Source organism: Alternaria burnsii (assembly GCF_013036055.1).
Source record: "Alternaria burnsii strain CBS107.38 chromosome Unknown 705, whole genome shotgun sequence".
Lineage (NCBI taxonomy): Eukaryota > Fungi > Ascomycota > Dothideomycetes > Pleosporales > Pleosporaceae > Alternaria > Alternaria burnsii.
In genome coordinates this window covers 3,529,341-3,552,006 of record NW_024066107.1, presented here as the reverse complement: position 1 = coordinate 3,552,006, position 22,666 = coordinate 3,529,341, and the positions used below count along the sequence as shown (strand labels likewise).

Sequence of the window (22,666 nt, the reverse complement as noted above, 5' to 3'; positions counted from 1 at the left end):
ATAATCGCACTCACACAATGTACGGTTCCGGCCAGCAGACGGGCATCTCCACGCCCCGCTCCGCTGCAAACCTGCGCCCGCTCATCCTCTCCCACGGCTCGCTCGAATACACGCTCCTCATCCCCACTGCCCTCCACTTCAATGCACAACAGTTGAGGGACACGTTCAAGTCGACGCTTCCTGAGCCAACCGACGAGCTCGCCCTAGACGATGAGCCTTCGTCGGTAGCGGAGCTGGTGGCACGATACCTTGGTTTTGTCGCGAAAGAGGTAGAGGAGGGCGAGGACCCTGACTCTTTCGAGGAGGTGCTCAAGCTCGTTCTTACCGAATTCGAGCGTGCCTTCCTCCGGGGCAACGAGGTGCACGCGCTCGCTGCATCTCTGCCTGGCATTACCGAGAAGAAGCTGGTTACAGTGCGGTCATACTACGCTGCCCGTGCCGCAGTAGAAAGACCTATCAAGCACCACGAATCGGCTCTGTTCCGCGAAGCTTCCGACGAGAATGCCTTCATATATGCTGTTTTGGGCGGCCAAGGCAACATCGAGGAGTACTTCGATGAACTCCGCGAGATCTACACCACCTACCCCTCATTCGTAGAGGACTTTGTTGCTGCCGAGGCGCAACACCTCCTCGTTCTGTCGCGTGACCCGCGCGCTGAGAAACTCTACTCCAAGGGCCTCGATGTTATGCGATGGCTCAACAACCGAGACTCGCAACCCGATACCGACTATCTGGTATCGGCACCCGTGAGTTTGCCCTTGATTGGGTTGACTCAGCTCGCACACTACGTCGTAACCTGCAGAGTCCTTGGTAGCCATCCCGGACATGTGCGCAGTCGCTTGTCCGGTGTAACCGGTCACTCGCAGGGTGTTGTCACAGCCGCCGCTATCGCTGAATCTAAGAACTGGGAGACTTTTGAGCGATCTGCCAAGAAGGCCATTGAGATTCTTTTCTGGATCGGTGCGCGAAGTCAGCAAGCATTCCCTAGGACCTCGCTGGCACCCACTGTCTTGCAAGACTCAGACGACAATGGCGAGGGCGTGCCAACGCCCATGCTTTCTATCCGTGACCTCTCAAGAAAGGCAGTCCAAGATCACATTGACGCAACCAATGCCCATCTACCCCAAGACCGCCACATCGCCATCTCGCTGGTCAACAGCGCGCGTAATTTTGTGGTTACAGGTCCACCAATCTCTCTGTATGGTCTCAACCTCCGCCTGCGCAAGGTCAAGGCTCCGACTGGCCTAGACCAAACCAGGATACCCTTCACCGAGCGCAAAGTGCGCTTTGTCAACCGCTTCCTGCCCATCACTGCGCCCTTCCATAGCCCGTACTTGGTAGATGCGACCAAGCAGCTCGAAGATGATCTCAAGGCGATCAAGATCTCCACCGCGGATCTTGGCATTCCCATGTATGACACACATACAGGCCAGGACATTCGCGAAATCGAGACCGACAACATCGTTCCTCGCCTTGTTAGCATGATCACTGCCGACTCGGTCGAGTGGGAGAAGGCAACCGTATTCCCCAAGGCCACTCACATCCTTGATTTCGGCCCGGGCGGTATCTCTGGTCTTGGCGTACTTACAAACCGTAACAAGGACGGTACTGGTGTTCGTGTCATCCTCGCGGGTGCTATCGATGGCCAAAACGCCGAAGTTGGCTACAAGCCTGAGATCTTTGATCGTGACTTCGATCATGCCGTCAAGTACGCTGTCGACTGGGTCAAGGAGCACGGTCCTCGTCTCGTCAAAACATCAACTGGCCAGACCTATGTCGACACCAAGATGAGCCGCGTGCTCGGTTTGCCCCCGATTATGGTCGCTGGTATGACACCTTGCACTGTGCCATGGGACTTTGTCGCAGCGACAATGAACGCCGGTTATGAAATTGAACTTGCTGGTGGTGGTTACTACAACGAAAAGACTATGACTGCTGCCATCAATAAGGTCGAGAAGGCTATCCCTGCCGGTCGCGGTATCAGCATCAACTTGATCTACATCAACCCGCGTGCTATGGGCTGGCAGATCCCGCTCTTGGCCAAGCTCAGGGCTGAAGGTGTACCGATCGAGGGTCTTACCATCGGTGCTGGTGTGCCATCCATTGAGGTCGCCACTGAGTACATCGAGACCCTAGGCATCAAGCACATTGCCTTCAAGCCGGGTTCTGTCGAGGCTATCCAGCAGACCATCAACATCGCTAAAGCAAACCCTACCTTCCCCGTCTTGCTTCAATGGACAGGTGGTCGTGGTGGTGGTCATCACTCCTTCGAAGACTTCCACCAGCCTATTCTGCAGATGTACGGCCGCCTACGCAAATGCGAGAACTTGGTTCTTGTCGCAGGTTCCGGATTCGGTAGTGCGGAAGACACATACCCATACCTTACTGGATCATGGTCGACCAAGTTTGGCTACCCACCCATGCCATTCGACGGTTGCTTGTTCGGTAGCCGCGTTATGACCGCCAAGGAGGCAAAGACGTCCAAGATGGCCAAGCAGGCCATTGTTGATGCTCCAGGTCTCGATGACAGTGATTGGGAGAAGACCTACAAGGGCCCCGCTGGAGGTGTCATCACTGTTCGCTCCGAGATGGGTGAGCCAATCCACAAGCTTGCTACCCGTGGTGTCATCTTCTGGCACGAGATGGACCAGAAGATCTTCAGTCTGGACAAGGCCAAGCGCGTCCCCGAACTGAAGAAGATGCGTGAATACATCATCGAAAAGCTGAACAAGGACTTCCAAAAAGTCTGGTTCGGTAGAAACAAGAAGGGAGAGTCAGTTGACCTGGAAGACATGACCTACGCTGAGGTTGTTCAACGCATGGTAGACCTCATGTATGTCAAGCATCAGTCCCGCTGGATCGACCAGAGCTTGAAGCGCTTGACAGGTGACTTCATCCGTCGATTGGAGGAGCGTTTCAGCAGAGCCAGCAGCGAGTCACTGATCCAGAATTACGATGAGCTCAACGACCCCTTCCCAATGCTTGAGAAGGTCTTCAAGGCTTACCCTGACTCCGACAAGCAGCTTATCAGCGCCCAAGATGTGCAGCACTTCTTGCTCCTCTGCCAACGCCGTGGACAGAAGCCTGTTCCATTCGTCCCTGTCCTCGACGAGACCTTTGAGTTCTTCTTCAAGAAGGACTCACTGTGGCAATCTGAAGACCTTGATGCTGTTGTTGACCAAGACGTCGGCAGGACATGTATTCTTCAAGGACCCATGGCCGTTAAGTACTCCACCAAGGTCGACGAGCCTGTCAAGGAGATCCTGGATGGTGTTCACGAGGGCCACATCAAGTACCTTCTGCGCGACATCTATGGCGATGACGAGTCTAAGGTTCCTGTCATCGAGTACTTCGGTAGCAACCTGCTTGCGCCACCGCAGGGTCTTGATGTCGACGGTCTTACTGTGTCAGAACTTGAGAACAAGATTATCTACCGCCTTTCTGCTGCTCCCAACGCCACAATGCCAGAGGTGCACTCATGGCTACAACTCCTAGCAGGCACGAGCTACTCGTGGAGACACGCTTTCTTCACTGCGGATATTTTCGTACAAGGTCAGCGCTTCCAGACCAACCCTACTTCCAGGGTCTTCGCCCCCACACCCGGTATGGTTATCGAAATCCAATACCCCAACGAGCCTGCCAAGACTTCGATCATCGTCAAGGAGCTACACCATGGCGGTAAGTTGATCAAGACTGTCGATGTCAGCTTGACAAAGGACAACGAAATTCTACTCAACATTTACGAGGAGCGTACTGCCCTTAAGAAAGCTGTCGCGTTGCCTTTCCGCTTCACCTACCGCCCCGACGTAGGCTATGCACCTATCCACGAGGTCATGGACGCCCGCAACGATCGGATCAAGGACTTCTACTATAAGATCTGGTTCGGAGATGAGGAATGTCCGTTCGATGCGTCTGTCACTTCGCGCTTCGATGGTGGCCGCGCTACTGTTACGAGCGAGGCCATTAACGACTTTGTTCACGCGGTTGGCAACACCGGTGAAGCCTTTGTTGACAGACCTGGCAAGGAGGTCTTTGCCCCCATGGACTTCGCTATCGTTGTTGGCTGGAAGGCTATTACGAAGCCCATCTTTCCTCGCGCAATCGATGGCGACCTCCTCAAGTTGGTCCACCTTTCCAACGGATTCCGCATGATTTCCGGTGCTGAGCCCTTGAAGAAGGGTGATGTCCTCGACACCACCGCACAGATCAATGCCGTCATTAACCAGGATTCTGGTAAGATGGTAGAAGTCTGCGGCACTATCACTCGTGATGGCAAGCCGGTAATGGAGGTTACCAGCCAGTTCCTTTACCGCGGTGCATACGACGACTTTGAGAACACATTCCAGAGGAAGGTAGAGAAACCTATCCAGCTCAACCTTGCCACCAGCAAGGATGTCGCAATCCTGCGGTCAAAAGAGTGGTTCAACTTCGAGGAGCCTGAGATCGACCTGCTGAACAAGACCCTGCTCTTCAAGCTTGAGACTGTCGTCCGATACAAGAACAAGACAGTCTTTTCAGACATCGAGACCCAAGGAGAGGTCTTGCTCGAGCTCCCAACCAAGGAAGTGATCCAAATTGCCTCGGTTGACTACCGCTCTGGTACCGCGTACGGCAACCCTGTCCTCGATTACTTGGAGCGTAACGGTGCCGCCGTTGATCAGCCAGTGCTTTTCGACAATGCTATTCCACTACACGGCAGGACGCCACTCAAGCTCAAGGCACCTGCCTCCAACGAGAACTACGCTCGCGTCTCTGGCGATTACAACCCCATTCACGTTTCTCGCGTCTTTGCTAGCTACGCCAACTTGCCTGGTACGATTACCCACGGCATGTACTCTAGTGCAGCTGTTCGAAGTCTAGTCGAAACATGGGCCGCAGAGAACAATGTTGGTCGTGTTAGGAGCTACCACGTCAACCTTGTCGGTATGGTGCTTCCTGACGATATGCTCGACGTCAAGCTCCAACACGTCGGTATGGTTTCTGGTCGCAAGATCATCAAGATCGAGGTTAGCAACCAGGAGACCGAAGACAAGGTCCTTCTCGGTGAGGCTGAGGTCGAGCAACCTACTACTTCATACGTCTTTACTGGACAAGGCTCGCAAGAGCAAGGCATGGGTATGGAGCTTTACAACAGCAGTCCCGTGGCCAAGGAGGTTTGGGACCGTGCTGACAAGCATTTCATGGACAACTATGGTAAGTCAAAATCACCTTGCTCAAATTGTGCAGCTGCTAACTCATAACAGGCTTTGCTATCACCAACATCGTAAAGAACAACCCGAAGGAACTCACCATTCATTTCGGTGGTCCAGTTGGAAAGGCGATCCGTCAGAATTACATGTCTATGACCTTCGAGACCGTTGCTGCGGATGGCTCTATCAAATCCGAGAAGATCTTCAAGGAGATTGACGAAAACACCACATCCTACACTTACCGGTCGCCAACTGGTCTGCTGTCAGCCACTCAATTTACACAGCCGGCCCTGACACTCATGGAGAAGGCGTCTTTCGAAGACATGCGTGCTAAGGGCTTGATCCAGGTCGAGAGTACATTCGCCGGACACTCTCTTGGTGAATACTCTGCTCTTGCAGCCATGGCTGAGGTTATGCCTATCGAGAGTCTGGTCTCGGTTGTGTTCTACCGTGGTCTTACGATGCAGGTCGCCGTCGAGCGCGATGAGACTGGTCGCTCGAACTACTCCATGTGCGCTGTCAACCCTAGCAGGATCTCCAAGACCTTCAATGAGCAGGCACTCCAATACGTGGTCGAGAACATTGCCGAGACAACCGGATGGCTCCTGGAGATTGTCAACTACAACATTGCCAACATGCAGTACGTTGCTGCGGGTGACCTCCGCGCTCTCGACTGTCTTACTGGCGTGACCAACTACCTCAAGCAACAAAAGATCGACATCCAGGCGCTTATGCAGACCCTTTCACTTGAGGAGGTCAAGAACCACTTGGTTGAGATTATCAAGGGCTGCGCTGAGCAAACAGAAGCCAAGCCTAAGCCGCTCGACCTCCAACGCGGGTTTGCTACCATCCCACTTAAGGGCATCGACGTTCCCTTCCACTCGACCTTCTTGCGCTCTGGTGTGAAGCCGTTCAGGTCTTTCCTTCTTAAGAAGATCCATAAGACGTCCATCGACCCCAGCAAGCTTGTGGGCAAATACATTCCCAACGTCACCGCCAAGCCGTTTGCGTTGACCAAGGAGTACTTTGAGGACGTGTACAAGCTTACCAACTCACCCAAGATTGGCAACATCCTGGCGAACTGGGAGAAGTACGAAGAGAGCGGAAAGGAGGAGACCAAGACCGAGACTGTTGCTTAAACTTGGGCATGTGTATATGTAGGAACGGGGTCCATGATTCTGGCGTTCTGGTGGTTCACGAGTAGATGATTGGCCATTTGATATCCAGGTTGGAGGCTTAGATATGCTTCTCATGATAAAACTTAGTAATTCATTCATTCAAGATAACACTGGTACGAAGATTGATGATGACGTCATGAAAGTAGGAAACATGGTGGTGTAAGGAGTGCTTGGCCATCAAGTTGAAGAAGACAGAGTACAAGGGAAAGCAGTAGAAGATACATGAACAATCATAACATTCAAGTGTGTTACACCGGCTTCGCCGACCTTTTTGACCCGACCCAAACCGATGCCTACCCTAGGGCCATACTAAGAAGTTGAAATCGAAATGAAGCAATACGCTTATCCAGACAAAGACCAAGACGTTCAAGTAAAATCGTTATGATAAAGAGCGGTTATCGGAACAGTCCCCGTTTCCGTGGTGTTTTCCCACCATCCAGTACAGGCGCTCCTTCTTGTGCCGAACTAGGTAAAGCAGGCATAGTGTGCGCATGAACCAGCGGCGGCGCCTCAATGTGTCTTTGCGAGTATGGTGTATTGCTCTGGTACGGTGTGTGCTGTTGCTGGTACTGAGGTATTTGCTGCCAATTCTGCTGGTAGCTTTGGTAGTTGCCACTGGGTGGAGGGAAGTTCTCGTGATTCTGCATATACCCACCGCTGGTTACTCTGTGCGGGGTTTGTGGTACGAAATCGTTCGGCTGTGGTTGTTGATGGTGATGGGCTTGTGTTTGCTGCTGTTGCGAGCGAAGGAGGCCGAATGCCCAGTTTGAGAGGTTGAAGCCGCCGAAGATGACGATGGCTGTGAATATCTAGGAGAGAATGGTCAGCTAAACGGCGCTTTTGTTGGGTGTGATGAATTGACAAAAGAAAAGTAGAGAAGGTAACGTACCATTGACTTGTAGCTGAACTCTTCCACGAAAGAGTTGAAGATCATGGCGAACGTCTTCGCTGTCACGGTCGCGCGTGCAACCTTTTTCGGATCGCGATTCATGCATGTTTCCCAGACACCGCACGCCTTCTCCATGGCTGGCACGACTTCTTCGGGTCGACAGCGGTTACGATTGTACTCTAAAGCGCAGGCCGCAATTTCGACCATTACTTCGGATGCGTGTTTTGAGGATTCTATGTCGACGTCTGTCATGACGCCGGCCCAGGCGGAGTAGACAATGTAGATGAAGAGGCTGCCGAGGAACATGTTGACGGTGAGTTGGAGGTAGTAGGATAGTACGGATGGAAGATTGGGATGCGCTTCAACCCACGAGAGGAAGCCGCCCACGGTCATGGCGAAAGTCTGCTGGACAGGCCCCGCCTCCTTTGCTGGAACGGGTGGGCGTGTTGGTTGGTTGTCCGAATCGTCGCCGTCGTCGTCGTGTATGGCAGCGCGTTTCTTTGACCGCGACCGCTCCGACCGGCGCTTGACTATACGGTTCTCAGCCTTCTTGGAATAGTACTTTTGCGACATGTCCTTGTCGCGGGGTTCCTTGGTGGGGCTTGGACTTGACATGAAGGCTCGCTTGAACCAGCTTTCTCGTCGAGCGCCTTTGGCATCGCCATTGCCTAGTCGCCCCATCTTGCTCGCCAATTGCGTGTCTGGTGTGCCGGGGTCGCTGTCTACTTGGGGCGTGCCGGGTGTCTCTCCGCCGGAGCTGAAGTCGATGTCGTGTGAGGGCGTTCGCATAGACCAGGGGCTCGGTTGTATGTGTGCCGGCACCGAAGACGCTGGTGTTGAGGGTAATGGCTTGCTGGGGTCGCGGCTGAAGTATGTCATGCGGTTGTCAGGGTCGCGCAGCCGATTTGGTGTCGCGAAACCGCCTTTCGAGGGGGAGTCTAGTACTGAGTGGGGACCTGGTTGGCCGAACGAGGGCCCTGGAGTCAGCGGGGTCGTCTTGTCTTGTGTGTCTCGTCTGGAAGCGAACGAGGGGCCTGCTGGCTTACGCTTCTTCTGCTGGCTGGCTGCTAGGAACGGCGATTGAGTGTCGATGGGCCCTGTTTGGTTCGTCCACTCAAAGTCCATAGGCGTGGTGGAAGGGCGGTGGCTTCGCGACATCGTGTTTGCCGGCGAGTGGGTCGGACGGGTTGAAGAATGGGCTCGTTGCGTACGTCGTGACCTGTCTCGCTGTTGTTGATCAACACTTGGGTTTCTAGGTTCCCACGTTGCGGACTTCCGGCGCTAGTCTCGATTGAGCTGAGTACAGTTGCAAATAACTCTGTGGCTTTGGCTAGTCTAGCAGAGAAGGATAATGGTCATTTGTATCCCGATAGAGAAACAGTGAAAGTCACATATCAGAGACCTCGTGGCTTGGCAGAATCCACCAGCATGTCTTAGCAGCACCACATGGACTCTACCTAGGTACCCCGCGAGCTGAAATATCTTGTCAAGGAACAGATGTCAATCCCATAGTCAAAGTAATTCTACAGGTCAAGAATAGGAACTGTATACCCAAGAGCCCTCGCAAAAAAACTCAAAAAGCTATGAACACGCTAGTAAAGAGATGGCCTCCTCCATTTCCTAAGCTTGCTCCTATGCCCCTTCATGTGCTCATGCACAGTGAACGGCATCGATGAAAAATCCTCTTCGATTTCGGAAAGCAGGCATAACTCGTCGTGCTGCACCTTTCCGCCACCTTCTCCAGCATGACATCTTTCGAAGCAACTTGATAGTCGTTGTCGCTTACGCTCCTTCTAGGCAGGCGTAAGACCCACCTGGGTACCGTTCATCGAGCACAGAGTCAGTGTCAGACTCTCTCGCCACACTTCGGGGTCTCTGCTCTCCATAGTCTTGAATTCTTGTACCATGCGGACTGTCACGTAGCTCGCTTCGGTAAGCGCGTACTGCTGGCCGAGACAAATACGTGGACCGCCGTTGAAAGGCAAGTATTCCCAGCCCGGACGGAGTGTCTCCCATCTCTCAGGCTTGTATTCGTCCGCATCTGGGCCGTAGAGATCGTGGCGGCGGTGCATGGTGTACGGCGAGTATCCGACCGTCGTTCCCTTGGGTACGAACAAGGGCGCTTGACCGTCTGGACCGCCACCCCGGGGCAGTACAGTGTCACGGATGGCTCGACGAGAATTACCGGGTACGACTGGGTGAATGCGGAGTGCTAATCTCAATTAGCATGTCGCCGATTGTTAGCTCACAAGGCAGACTTACATTCGTTGAGACACCATTTGAGGTACTTTAGGTTCCTCAATTCCTCATACGTTGGTGTGCGACCCTCAAGCGTTGCAACTTCATCCCTCAGCTTCGCATAGATATCAGGCCTCTTGGCAATCTCAAAGAACATGTTACTGAGCAAACTGGCTGTCGTGTCGCGTCCTGCAAGGAGGATGTTGATGAGTTCCTCGCGAATCCGCTTCTGGTCGGTAGTCTGCTTGGCCACCTCTTGAATGAAATAGTACTTGTCGTCCTTGATTCCAGCACTCTTTTCCGTGTCCAATTCCTGTCTAAAACGCAGAGCATCATCCACAAACTTGTCAATGTAAGCGTGGCAGATGTCGATAGCCTTCTTGCCCTCCTCGTTCTTCCGGAATCGATCGAATATACCATAACGGGCGCGGACCGTGATGTCCTCTTGCGCGAAGTTGAACGACTTGCTGAAGATGAGATCCTCGTTATTGCCGTCATCTTGGCCAACCATGCGGAGCGAGTTGGTAGAGTGGTTGAAGAGGAACTCCGTTGCGGTATCGATCGTCAGGCGGAAGAAGAGCTCTTGCAGATCGACAGTAGAGCCATCTTTTGGGATATGTTTGAGCATAAGCTTGAAGTGGCGCTCAAAAGCCTCGATGTCGGCGACTTGCTCTCTGGCGAAGTTGGGTCGCAGCAGGTGACGGCTATTAGCCCATCGCTCGCCATCCGCATTGAAGATACCATGACCCAAAAGAGGAGTGAAAGAGGTTGACCTGTGTATAAGGCTAAAGTCCTTGAACTTCAAGCTCAATATCGCCTTCACATTTTCTGGCTCACACGTTGCGATAAAAGGCTCAGTAATTATTCTGTTGTGGAAGGTGTTGCCGAGCCTTTGGAAGCGCTTCCGGTTCTCTTGCAGCAGAATATGGTGCTTGCTGTTGTACGCCATGGCCTTGACATTGTCGATTCCGAAGATAGGGTCTTTGTGGAATTGCGCCGTGCATGGTTGGCAGCCGTTCTCTTTCTTGAAGCGTTGTCGCGCAAGATAAAGTGCGATGCGGGTGTATAGGATGTAGGAGATGGCCGCTCCCGCGACGATGAAAAGCAATGGCGATTGTGCCATCGTGTTCGTAGGATGTAGTTGATGAGACTGTGTTTGAGGAAGGATTCTAGTGATGACGTCGGAGAATAAAAATCGTGGGCAGCCACGCTTCTTTTTTAAGTGCTTCTGAAATGCTTCCAGGGCCTAGTCGTGGCAACTGCGTCCGCCTCGTGGAGTGTTCAAGTGGAGCCTCTCACAAAGGTAATTGAATCGCCAACCTTGTAGGGTGATTACTGGGATACACGACACAGCCGCTGTCAGCTTTGACTAGGTTCGTTCTTCACCAAGATTCTTTCTTCGAGCCAAGTCCAGGTATCAGGCAATCCAAGTCCCTGTTTCTCCCCCCTCAATCCGTTTGCCAATGACAACCTCTTTGCCTACGTGCCAAGGGTATCAGTCAGTCGATGGGTGTTCGGCCGAGCTCAGCAGTTGGACGTTTCCCTTGTTTTTTCCGCTTGTCGCGGTGGTTGTTCCAAGACGTCCGATGTTGGCAGTACGCGTACGTCTTTCGTCCAGTGCAGCCAGATATCTCTGTCTCAGCGTAATGTCAAACCTTGGCAGGTCTTCAATTTATATTATCTGGCACCAGGGCAAGCCAGACTCTTATACCACACGCCTCCGATGTCCGAAGATCTAGTGGTTCCACACCCCGTCGATTTAAAACTCCCTACGGCATAAGCATCCACTTTAGCAATCAGCTCCGACACGGTGCAAAGCGGCGGCCGACTGCTGAAGTCGCACCCATTCACGGGCGGACGTGCTCGCGGAGGCTAGAGCGCAGAATTTCGGTGATGCCGTCTCTACAGCATCCCTGCGCTGCCCCGTTACCGAGGCTGAATCACGGGGGTCGCGATTGGCCAAGTCTAATACAGTAGATCTGCAACTCGCATGTTATGCTTAATGGGGTTACTACCCGATGGTATTCCTGCACGCTCGGAGGACTCGGAAGGTACAGTGTTGGGTAGGATTCACATTGCAGTCAGCAGGAGCAAGTTGCTGATTACAGACAACGGCCGAAATCTGGAAGAAAGATATCATAGGTCCTCGGAGCAAATATTCCCGTGTAACACCGCTGATGGTAAGGTGCACAGTCAGATTACTACTTCATCTTCACGGATATGCTCAATAGAGCAAGTATACTACAACGGCGTGTACTGATGACTTGAAAATGTTGATTGTAAGTTGATAACCACGTCATCTGTGTGCGCAGCTACTTTGGCTCACTCGTGGGTCCAAACGGCCCGCGCCATAAGCTACTCGTCTTCACGTGCTATTCCCGAGGACATGATGTGGATTACTTATCCGACGAGATCCACTTCATGTGATTGATCGTTTTCTTCTCCAAGTACTCGTATATTTGCCCGTAGTCTTTGCACACATGCTTCGCATCCCACCCATCGCTTCCACCTCGATCCTCACCGTGTTCATCGCCTGGGAAACTTGTCGCAGCTCCTTCCAGTGCCACATCTCCCGCGCACATTATTGCCTGTCTGATGTATTCAAAGCAGTGATTGATGTGCCATGGCATTTTGACAGGATTCGCCGACACTGGCGAGGCGACCATAAGTTTCATGGAATTGTACGCGCCCAGTATGGTGTAAAGACAGTGAAGCTGATGCGTTACGGATGTGGTGAAGACGGTATGATTTGGGTAGTCGTGTATCGGGGTGGGGAGGTTGGAGTACTCCGAGGGAGTTTCGACATTGACATAGCCCAGGCCCTCTATCGGGCGTGTCAGTACTTTACAACGGTGAAGGACAGAACCAAGTCAGGACGTACCTGGTACGATGTTTAACCATGCATGCTGCGTCTCATTGCTCCAAAACTGCATCGCATCTTCCGGAGCGAAAACTGGATCGGGCTTAAAGCTCACAATCTGTTGTGAGAACCTGGGGGCGAAGCCTGTAAGATCCCCTGCGAGCTCAAACTGGTGGCTTTTTGCATGTGTTTGCCATCTCTTCTCTACCAGCAATCCTACGATAACGAGGAGAAGCGCAGTGTCTAGTACCCATCTGTAGCCTTTCAGCTTCCTCCGTACTGTCTTCTTCCGCCGTCTTCGCTGGACTGCTTCTTCTACCTCCCAATCGCCGATCTCTGTACTCGAATCGGAGTGGTCGTCGGTGTTGCGTAGGGAGTCGTATCGTTGGTCGCGCTTCGATGAGTCGTCCGTCGCGAATGCCATGACAGAGACGTCGTGACTGGATTTGTGGGCTGCGAATGATGACATAGCTATACCTGTGATTTAGTGAATGTATCTGGGCGAGTCCACAGCGACGATGGTGTGAACGTTGCATGATGTTCGTTTGCCTTGACGCTCAAACGCATACTGCGACGCCAATCGTTCGATGAGACGTTACGAGCCATGGCAGCCACAGTGATCACCACCATGGCAGGCCCTAGACCATTACTACAGAGCAAAAACCTTAGCAGGAGTGTCAGTTCTCTGTAGGCATTACAACAACGGGCGCATGCAGGTACAGCGCGCTGCATTGCATATCCTGATGGAAGGATATTGAGACGATGCGTGCTACATGCCAAGAAAGGTATTGCAATGAATAGAGATCAACCAGATGCTCGCATCGGTGTCTGGAGATGACACAGTCAAATTTAGTTGATGCATATGTCCGGAGTGTTGGAGCGTGGATAGCTGCAATCCAGTGACGCCCGACCTCGGCAGGTCTGTGGAATCGCGATTGCGCCGATCGGCATCACCGTGCGCCGAGCCATCCATCTCAAACATCCTTCGCTCACCATCATCCCCTAAAACCAACCGACAGTGAGATTAAGATCAGCAGCACATTGCAATTGACATTACGGTCTAGCGGTTGCTAATCCTCTGTAAAGACAGTTACAAGAGACAAATGTAACCTCATATCTAATCTATGTACTAACCCAGTCCCATCCCTTGGCCAACATTAACCGTCCAGCTGTAGACTTGCTTACTCCACTACCCGTATATGGCGCTCATTGGCAGCCTGTTGTGGTGATTGGAGGATGGACGGTGAATTGCTCTTATTCAGCGCTTGTGCAGCATGCTCTCTCACGGTAGGCAATGTTACTGGTGAAATGTCCTCATCAGCAAGGAGCCCTAGTGCCTCAACTAACACTTCTTTCTGACGCGAGATTGTTCTTGCTGATGATGCGGCATGGTTTCTCGCATGCATGCGCTTCCTCCCAAGCGAAACAGAATCAACACGCGCAAACAGTTCAGGCGACACAGCGCCCGAGCGCATGAGACGAGAGTGTGCAATCGTGACAGAGTCGCGATGATCACGGAACTTGGTGTCTGCTTCTTCGAGATTCGAAAGCTTCTGAACCCCTACCGATGATTTCGTCTTCCGTCCCCTAATCTCAACACTGGGCACCACAAGAGATTGCTCTAGAGGCGGTGACCCCGCCTGTGGCGTGTCTTGTAAGGCGTCCTGGACCGATATCCCCTCAGATGATACAGTCCTCGTCAAAGGCGCACTCACCGGGCGGGATGGGATGCGAGAGGGCGCACCGCTTGTCATCCGGCTGTTCGGAGGCACTGCTGCCAGGTCTTCCTCTTCGTCCACCGTGCAGTCATAGCGAGTAGCTCGACCGTCGTCGTCAGGAAAAACCACTGCAGATGTATAGGTATGGAATCAGCGCATGTCTCTTGTGCATATTTTAAGGTCATGGTTTACCTATGGTTGGCTTGAAGCTGTCTGATGGGCTATTCCACGTTCCCGACCAGCCCGCAAGCTTCGAGTTAACTCGTTCAAGACCACGTTTGGCGCTTGGGCTAGCAGTCTCTAGAGCATGACTTGCTGACGAACTTCGTCGCCCTCTTGTCCTAACAGTATGCTCAGGTGGAACGTCGTCCCAAATCACTTCATAGCTGCCACTCTTTGTCTCAATGATCTGCATGGTAGGCGTTGCCGGATCAGCGTCGTCGTCAGTGGCGAAATTTTCCGCGTTCCAAGATGGAGCAATGGCGATGACATGGACATCCGTCCGCGTAATAGCTGGTTCTGCCGCAGTACCTTTCGCTGTACCTATTGTGTTCGGGCATGATGCATTCCACTTGACGGTTTCCGTATGATTGTCGGCAGACCTGGCACTACGCCCGATATCGTACTTCAGGGTCTCGGTTGGACTTCTTGGTGTGACGGTTACCTGGGGTGGAGGGGGAGATGACTTTGCACCAGCCTTTTGAAAGTCGACTGTTCTGACACGACGTAGAAATACCGGCTCAAGATTGACGGCATCCTCCTGAAATTCGCCTGGTGGTGTTGTTGTGGTACTCTTTGCCTTTTTCTTGATGCATGGCTTCAGTGTCACATTACAGTTGTGCGTTCTTGGGTTCGCAAATGCTCGTGCTGGATCTGGCTCTGTGCCTGAGCGCATAGCAGTAGATCTGGTAGGTTCTGGCCTGAGAGTCCTCATCGTTTTGTCTTCAGTCGAACTCGGAAACCGAATTCGTCTGATCGGGGGTTTTGTTTGCTCAACAAGTTGCTTCTGGAGGCTCACAGATGAGATGGCAGGATCATGATAGCGAGACTTGATTTCATGTCGAGAGTTGCTGATGGAACGCTGAGGAGCTGGTCGAGAAGTTTGTAGCTGGATACGTGTTGGGGATGGGATTTTATGTGCTGTACGGCGCTCGTCTTCCATGAAGCGTACTGTATTCAGCACTGCAGTCGCCGTCAAGCAATCGTTCCGCGCTTGACTTGGTACAACCTAATATAATGATGTGTGGAGTCAACACATGCTTCAAACACGCAGCATGTACACTAGTGCTTTTACCAGTTCGCTGACAGATCTCTTCAATGAGTGTCTAGGAATCGTTTTTGCGAAAGGCCTCGCTGACAGTCCTGTTTCAGCATTATGGTAAACAGTTGCTGCCGGAGGAGGGTAAAATTTGGTCTGTCGGTCAGTTGGAGGAGGAGCTTCGGAGGGTGTGACTTTGTCGGACGTGAGGTATGAGGTGAGTGTCGTGATTAGGCCATCGCCAGAGGTTCCAAGCATCGTTGTTGCGGGACACGACCGGCGGTAGTATCAACCAAAGAAGGGGCAAGATATACCAACGTTGGAATCGGAGGATGTAAGTCAATCAGTTTTGTTGTTATAGATGAATCGGAATGTAGGGGATTCGGAAGCAAGTGTTATGAAGGCCCTAGGATGAGAATTCTCTCGCAGAACGATGTGTGTGCGGTTAAGAGGGTAAGCATGTAAAAGACTACCATCAGACATGAGAAAAGAGCAACACCTCCAGGAACCAGGGTTCTTGCTCTTTCCAAGATCAGAATCGGTCGACTTTGAGAAGTCGTAGCTGAGTGCGTGTCCGTCCATCGTCTTGGCTAGCAAAACGGCAGCTTCTTGGAGAATCGGAGAAGTGAAAGAAGCACACAATATACCTAGGTAGTGCTTGCAAGAACGCACTCACGACCACACTCTACTGATACCGCTGTTTCAACCACGTTGTATAATATTGATCTTTCGACACAGGGATGCGGAAATTTGGTAGATTCCTGCTTTCCGGGGTCTTCGACAGAAAGCGCCTCCAAGCACTGGACAGCATGAGCATTCGGCTCGGTATCGTTTTCTGCTCTCAAGATTCACGTCGAGTGCCATTGCCAAACTCCCAAGATATTTGACCCCAAGTGCCCAACCAAGTTGTGCTAGCTCACATGCAGCCCGCCCGATAGAGTATAATGCCGTCTAGGCATTATTACCGGCCAGCGACTCATAACTAGTCCTCGAACAACGTGCGCGCTCACTTCCGCAAAAGTCGCGTCATCATTGGGAGATCTACAGGCAACCTGGAGTCCTATGGCGCTTGTTGGTATGATTTAGTGACATCCCAGGAGATGGAGTTCTTCGTGCATCCCGCCTCTTCGACGCCATTTGCCTCTTCACACGGCTCTCATGAACGCCATGCCGCAACTAAGGCTATAGCCCTGTCGGTTGCAGCCAAACAGACAGAGCACGTGTAGCTCCATCGTTGAAGATGCATGCAAGATAGCCTCGTCTGCCTGGCTGTCGGGTCGCGTCATTGCGGGATGGCCCTCTTGCTCGCGGGTATTAATACATGTTGTTGATCTGCTCAGAACTCCCCTATCCAGGCGCACGACAGTCAGTCACTTTTCATGATGCTGTTCACCGTTTCGCTCAGCCTCCTGGCGCTTCCGGTCAGTCAAGTCATTGCTGGCCCGGTCATCACTCGTGCTGATCCCACGACCGCGGCAAACTCCACCACCTGCAACGGCAAGCTATACACCTATGAAGAGCTTGCAGGCTACGGGAAACTAGCCAGTGACGCCCGTGACAAGTTCGGCGACACCATTGGTGGTATTGGAAGTGCCATTGCATTTGAGAAGAAGTCATGGAAGTACAAGAAAGGCGCTTATCAGGGCGTCGTTTGGGGCCTGCCTGACCGAGGTTGGAACACTCAGGGTACTCAAAACACTCAGACTCGAATCCACAAATTCAGTGTTACTTTCACGCCGGTAGAAGCAACCCTCGAAAATCCAGCCAGTCCGAACTTCCAGTTCTCTTACATTGACACCCTTCTCCTCACTGGACCCGACGGTACGCCCTTAACAGGTCTTGACCCAACCGAGACCATCACTTATCCTGGGTTTCCTACCCTTCCTCTTGCTAGATGTAGGTTTTCTGATCATATTGGAGCACACAACACTGAACGTTACAGACACTGGTAATGGCTTCGGCCAGAATGGTACTGGCGGCGCTCGTGTCCCGCTAGATACCGAAGGATTGGTGCTCGGAGACGACAAGTCTTTTTGGATCAGCGATGAATATGCCGCCTATGTCTACCAGTTTGACAAAAGTGGCAAGATGATCAAGGCCATTCGCACTCCAGAGGCCTTTGTCCCCCGTCGCAACGGCACAGAGAGCTTCAATGCGGCCTCTCCACCAATTTACGACCCTGAACTTGAGATTACGCCTGAGGATCCAGACAGTGGTCGAGGCAACAACCAAGGCCTGGAAGCTCTGACCGCTAGCCCAGATGGCAAGTACCTCTACACCATGCTCCAGAGTGCCACAATCCAGGACGGCGGCAGCTCCGCGAAAAAGCGTCGCAACACTCGCCTCCTCAAGTACCGCGTCAAGGACGATACAACCACGCTAGAGGCTGAGTATGCTGTTCAACTTCCTGTCCTGCCAACAGGACGCGTTGCTAGCCAGTCCGAAATGCACTACATTTCCGAAACGCAGTTTCTCGTGTTAGCGCGCGATTCTAATGCTGGCCATGGTGCAGAAAGCACCGAGTCCATCTACCGCAACGCGGACGTGATCGACATCTCCAAAGCCACAAACGTCGCAGGTACAGTGGCCGATGCTAATGATGGACAAATCGCAAGCAAAGATGGCGTGCTGAAGAGCGGCATCGTACCTGCCACCTACTGTCAGTGGCTTTCCTACAACAATAATGCCCAGCTGGGCAGATTTGGTCTCCACAATGGCGGTGCACAAGACGCAAACCTGCTGAACGAGAAGTGGGAGAGCTTCGCAATGTTGCCCGTAGACAAGGACGACGATATCGGTAGAAGCGAGAGGCAAGACGAAGATGAAGGAAAGCAGTACTACCTGGTTTCTTTTTCGGACAATGACTTTATCACCCAGAACGGCAAGTTGTTTCACTTGCTCAATGAGTTTGTACTAATAAGTTGTAGGCTACATCAACTTCGGCCAGAACAAGTACGTAGATTCGTCTGGCTACAATCTAGACAATCAGGTTCTGGTGTTCAAGGTCAAGCTTCCCAAAGGAGCGAACCCGTTGTAGACCCACATGATTGATCTGCGCGGCGACTTGTGTATCCCCCACCGAAGCGCAAAAAAAATGCAAAAAAAAAATGCAAAAACATACAATAGCGGGGATTCGCTAGTGGTCACCCACCTAACTACTAATCCGCCGGTACACTGCTTGTATATGGCTGAGCGGACGGGAAGCCTAATTTTCAGTGTCCTATGGTCGTATGTACAAGAATAGCTTGGTCAATTCATAACTAATGACAACGTCAGACATTGAGATAGTGATTGTTACTTGGTCATGGTTGCGGAGTCCTCCTTACTACAGTGATCGTGACGCGACACAATCTCAGCATTTCCTACTTTTAGATAGGTTATCAAAGACAGTATGATAGTCCTCAGCATTTCTACCAAATGCACAAGATTTCTGTTAGCTGCTGTACATGGTTAACTCATAATTACATACATACATACATACATACATACATACATACATACATACATACATACATAGACAAAACAGAGTAAAGACAGGAAGCAAGATCGTAAATCAAAGCAACAAACATCCTTGTCTGATTTTCCATGAAATGGCCTTTTCGAGAACAAACTTATTCCAAAATAGCCAAAGGAATGCTTTTCAACGCTCATGTCTCTGAATACTAGAGCCGCCATCTATGCCCTTACTCACTCTCCGAGGCAGAGCTTTCTTCTTCCGTAGATGAGACCTCGAAAGAATCCCGTGGGTCTTGTTCGCTTGAAGTGTACCCAACTTCCTGACCGACAGCGACACCATAGGTCTCTCCTTCGCTCAGTTCGTTCGCGCTTCGCTTTTTCGGGACGAGAGCCATGGTACAGCCACCTCGAGAGTTGCGACGACATTTGGTTTTCGTTCTATCGACTTCGCTTGTGTTGACAGAATCCTTCCTTGTAGCACCACTTGAAGTACCCGACTTTCCCAATGCCTCTTGGCCTTGACTCCCACCTTGCTTGTCATGTCGCTTCATCTTACTCTCCTGTTTCTTGTCCAGCTCACTGTCGACTCTCTCTACCGCAAGCCGCAAAGCTTCTTCTGCTTCATACCCGTTGGCAACAAAACTAAAGTATACATTGGCACACATTTGGTTGTGGGTGATTGGTTCTCTTCGCGTGGTCGTAGATTTGCTCAGCCTGTACGGCTTACGAGGCTTAAATTTTGATAAGCCAGGTGCTTCTTGTCGGACAATGACTCCCGATGGAAGATAGAAATCCATCTCTTCATTCTTACCAAGACCTTTCTGACTGGATCCGCACCCTGGGCAAGTCTTCCTGTCACCCGCTAGGTAATAACGTCCAAGACCGTGGTTGACATCACATCGCCAGGCATGTTCTTCGTCTAACTCTCGCTTTTCCCAGTAGTAACCATCAGGAATATCTTGCCCATGCTCCATCGTGGTCGAACCGCTTGGATGGGGGCCAAGATCGGGCTCCGATTCTGGGGTCGGTTCGGGTGTGGGTGCTTTTGGAAGCGGCTTCGGTTTAATGTGTTCGACTACTGCGTCAATACCCCTTTTTTGAGCTTCTTCTTCCGACGCACCATAATTGATAGCTTTCCAGTAAGCGTCTTTCGCAACAGCATCATGGGAAGAGAAGCCGCATTTACGAGGTTGGCTTAATTGTTTGGAAGGTTTCCAGCGCATACCTTGCGCGGGTTGGAAGTAAAAGGTCCTGGGAGGCATGTAAAAATCCATCAAGACAACACGAACGTTATCGCTAAGAGCGGTGTTGCAGCCCCTACAGGATTTGCGGTCTCCAGCATTGTAGTAATGACCCATTGCGTGCTTGAAGGCACAACGCCAGGCAAATTTCTCGTCTCTCAAGATTGGCTTGAAATAAGCGTTGGGGGGAAGATGCTGATGAGACTCCAGAGTTCTTGATTTCTGAAGACCAGGATATGGCGACTGGCCAGTAGATGAGGTCTCATCGTTCGAGTGAAGTGTAGACCCTCTGCAAGACTTAGACGCAGTCTTCCAATTCTCTGTAGAGGACATGGCTGGAACCTGCTCGATTGCAGCTATATTCCTTCTCCTCCTCTTCTTTGATCGTGCCAGAGGCGCCGTTCTCGGTAGCTCAGTCGAGGCTAGTTGGTCTGGGATGGGCTCTGATAGAGCTGCTGTTGAGCCTGTAAGACGAGTACGCGACACATGCGTCTTGGGAGCGGCTCCCTCAGTGGATTCTGAACCACCTTTGTTCCGGGACTGATAGGAGCGTCTGACATACTTCTGGTGTTGTTTACTTGTTGTGATAGGCTCGATCTCCTTTGGGTAGCTATGTACGACAGGATGGATGCCCATAGAGATAGCCGTGGTAACGGCTTGCTTGAAGCTTTGAACTGCACAATCAATAGCCTGTGGTGGGCTGCCCCATTTCCGCGTCAGCCTCCGCTTGTGGTCGTTGACCAGTCTCGTTCGCCATGGATTTACCTTCTCTGTGTACTCAATACTCTGCATGGCATTATCGCTGTTCGAAGTTTCCACATCACAGTGGCCGAAGGGAGTTTTGAGGTGGGAAGGAGATGAGTACGATAGCCTGCCATGCGCATGTGCTGGAGAGACGGAAGCTTCAGACTCTTGGCGAGCACTATCTAAGTCTGCTTGGTGGATGATGGTGACTGGAGTGTCTGCACTGGGCTGAGATACGCGGGAACCAGAGATTGATTCTAAAGGCGCAAATGGGAGCCGGCTACTACCAGGCGAGTTGGTTCGATCTTCCCTGATCGCTGCTCCAGGCATATTCTGACCTTCGCGCTTCCCGGATGTCGACAACCTGACGGCGCGTCCAGTGGGCAAGACGCCCCCGATGTTTATTCTGCGGAATAATGTGTTATTGAAGTCGTCAATCTCTTCCAAAGGACTTGCTTGATAGCCAAGCTCGTACTCCTTGGTTGAGTACTGAACCATGAGAGGACTTGGAGTGGTACGATGCCAAGATGCGTCCATTCTTTTTGCCATAGGAAAGAGATTGCTGGGGCCGTAATCGGAAAAGGGTTTCGCGTCGAGTGCGTCTATATCGAGAAATGGGGCGCCATCCTTGCCGTCTTTTGCGAGCAGATGGACCGTACGACAGTGGGCATTCCAGATCATCCTTCTCGTGATGCTATCGACCTCACGAATCACCGATTCCATATATTCCACAACAGTTGGGATACTACCAGTTGGATCTTCAGAACATTGGGCTATGCGATTGGGATGCAAGGCATGTGCTACGAAGGTGTTCAAAAAGGTGGCCTCGTAAGCTTTCTGGTTAGCTTGGTAGAGTACATAATTCACGTAATCTTCCTTGGAAGGTAGACGCTGGTTGAGATGAACACCTATGCCGGCTCGCTGAACACGCGAAGGGTCCTGGGCCGTGCTGCTTCCATTCGCGGAAACTATAGAGTGTAAACAAGCGGCTTTCGATTGGGCTTGGCTTCTTACCTGATTCGAGCGGAAGGCTGCAGGATCTACGGTGCTGATCACGAACCTCTGATACAAGTAGCGAGCCTTGATCGTTCTGTGTTTCTGCATATGGGCTGGGTTGAGTCGCACGAGCAAAGGTATCGATAACCTTCTCATCCAAAGAGCCATCACTCCAATCGATGTCGTCCTCATCAGCGTATGTCATCGTGTTGGAGACACTGCTTGGAGCCAGAAATGATACGGACTAGAGTTATGTCGGGATAGAAGAATGGTGTGTAAAGGAATGGAAGATCATGTTGGAACACCGTTTTCACATAGTCCATGCACGCGATTCGTATATATGCAAACGACAGAAATCGTTCGAGAGTGCGAGCTCGGCCATTCCAATGCATCATCTTGATTTCCGAGACTCAAAACAGAGCAATGAGACTGCGTGCACAGCGTTTGCTTGAAGCGCAGACGTGGGCGGCCGCCCAAAAGCCGTATCTGTTGCCCGATACATGAGCGATTCTGGATAGAAGATGGCCTGAATTGGATTGAATGCCATTATCGCGCGTAACTTCTGCGTTAGGACATGAGCATGCGGCTGTTGTTTGTTTGATGCCCAGAAGTGTCGGTATGTCCAGGCCATGCAGCAAACGCTCTTTTGTAAGCGTAAGCGTTGCTTAACACTGGAACAAAAGAGAAGACGGCGACAAAGATATCATGTGCTTGGAGAGGCGACAGAAGAAGACATGGTCCGTCGTTCAGGATGGCGGCAGGCACCATTGCGGAGAGTTGACATTGCGGAGGCGGAGGTGAGGGCTGGAGATAGCTCGGACGGCTGCGCACGGGCCATTGGACCCTGAAACTATGTCGATGTGGCATTTGGAGCATGTTGAGGTCTCAGCTCCAATTGC

The 22,666-nt window shown here is 51.8% G+C and overlaps 7 protein-coding genes across 7 annotated transcripts; 2 read left to right on the top strand and 5 right to left on the bottom strand.

The window, feature by feature from the left end:
* Positions 1 to 17: 17 nt before the first annotated feature.
* GT037_001247 (beta subunit of fatty acid synthase) lies at positions 18 to 6,328 on the top strand (the record flags this gene model as incomplete). The annotated part of the gene is made up of 2 exons (XM_038926294.1): positions 18 to 5,193; positions 5,244 to 6,328. 2 exons carry the CDS (start codon positions 18 to 20, stop codon positions 6,326 to 6,328), a joined length of 6,261 nt encoding a protein of 2,086 aa, XP_038792150.1.
* Positions 6,329 to 6,762: 434 nt separating this feature from the next.
* GT037_001246 (cytochrome p450 52a12) lies at positions 6,763 to 8,414 on the bottom strand (the record flags this gene model as incomplete). Its single annotated transcript, XM_038926293.1, has 2 exons — positions 6,763 to 7,176; positions 7,257 to 8,414. 2 exons carry the CDS (start codon positions 8,412 to 8,414, stop codon positions 6,763 to 6,765), a joined length of 1,572 nt encoding a protein of 523 aa, XP_038792149.1.
* A 635-nt stretch (positions 8,415 to 9,049) lies between these two features.
* GT037_001245 (cytochrome p450 52a12) lies at positions 9,050 to 10,617 on the bottom strand (the record flags this gene model as incomplete). Its single annotated transcript, XM_038926292.1, has 2 exons — positions 9,050 to 9,468; positions 9,519 to 10,617. The coding sequence occupies 2 exons, from the start codon at positions 10,615 to 10,617 to the stop codon at positions 9,050 to 9,052; spliced, it is 1,518 nt and encodes a 505-aa protein (XP_038792148.1).
* Positions 10,618 to 11,890: 1,273 nt separating this feature from the next.
* On the bottom strand, positions 11,891 to 12,778 carry GT037_001244 (uncharacterized protein; the record flags this gene model as incomplete). The annotated part of the gene is made up of 2 exons (XM_038926291.1): positions 11,891 to 12,318; positions 12,376 to 12,778. The coding sequence occupies 2 exons, from the start codon at positions 12,776 to 12,778 to the stop codon at positions 11,891 to 11,893; spliced, it is 831 nt and encodes a 276-aa protein (XP_038792147.1).
* Positions 12,779 to 13,535: 757 nt separating this feature from the next.
* Positions 13,536 to 15,588, bottom strand: GT037_001243 (uncharacterized protein; the record flags this gene model as incomplete). Its single annotated transcript, XM_038926290.1, has 3 exons — positions 13,536 to 14,200; positions 14,265 to 15,300; positions 15,367 to 15,588. The coding sequence occupies 3 exons, from the start codon at positions 15,586 to 15,588 to the stop codon at positions 13,536 to 13,538; spliced, it is 1,923 nt and encodes a 640-aa protein (XP_038792146.1).
* A 1,124-nt stretch (positions 15,589 to 16,712) lies between these two features.
* GT037_001242 (uncharacterized protein) lies at positions 16,713 to 18,367 on the top strand (the record flags this gene model as incomplete). Its single annotated transcript, XM_038926289.1, has 3 exons — positions 16,713 to 17,226; positions 17,273 to 18,127; positions 18,258 to 18,367. The coding sequence occupies 3 exons, from the start codon at positions 16,713 to 16,715 to the stop codon at positions 18,365 to 18,367; spliced, it is 1,479 nt and encodes a 492-aa protein (XP_038792145.1).
* Positions 18,368 to 19,013: 646 nt separating this feature from the next.
* GT037_001241 (uncharacterized protein) lies at positions 19,014 to 21,972 on the bottom strand (the record flags this gene model as incomplete). Its single annotated transcript, XM_038926288.1, has 2 exons — positions 19,014 to 21,739; positions 21,786 to 21,972. 2 exons carry the CDS (start codon positions 21,970 to 21,972, stop codon positions 19,014 to 19,016), a joined length of 2,913 nt encoding a protein of 970 aa, XP_038792144.1.
* Positions 21,973 to 22,666: the final 694 nt, after the last annotated feature.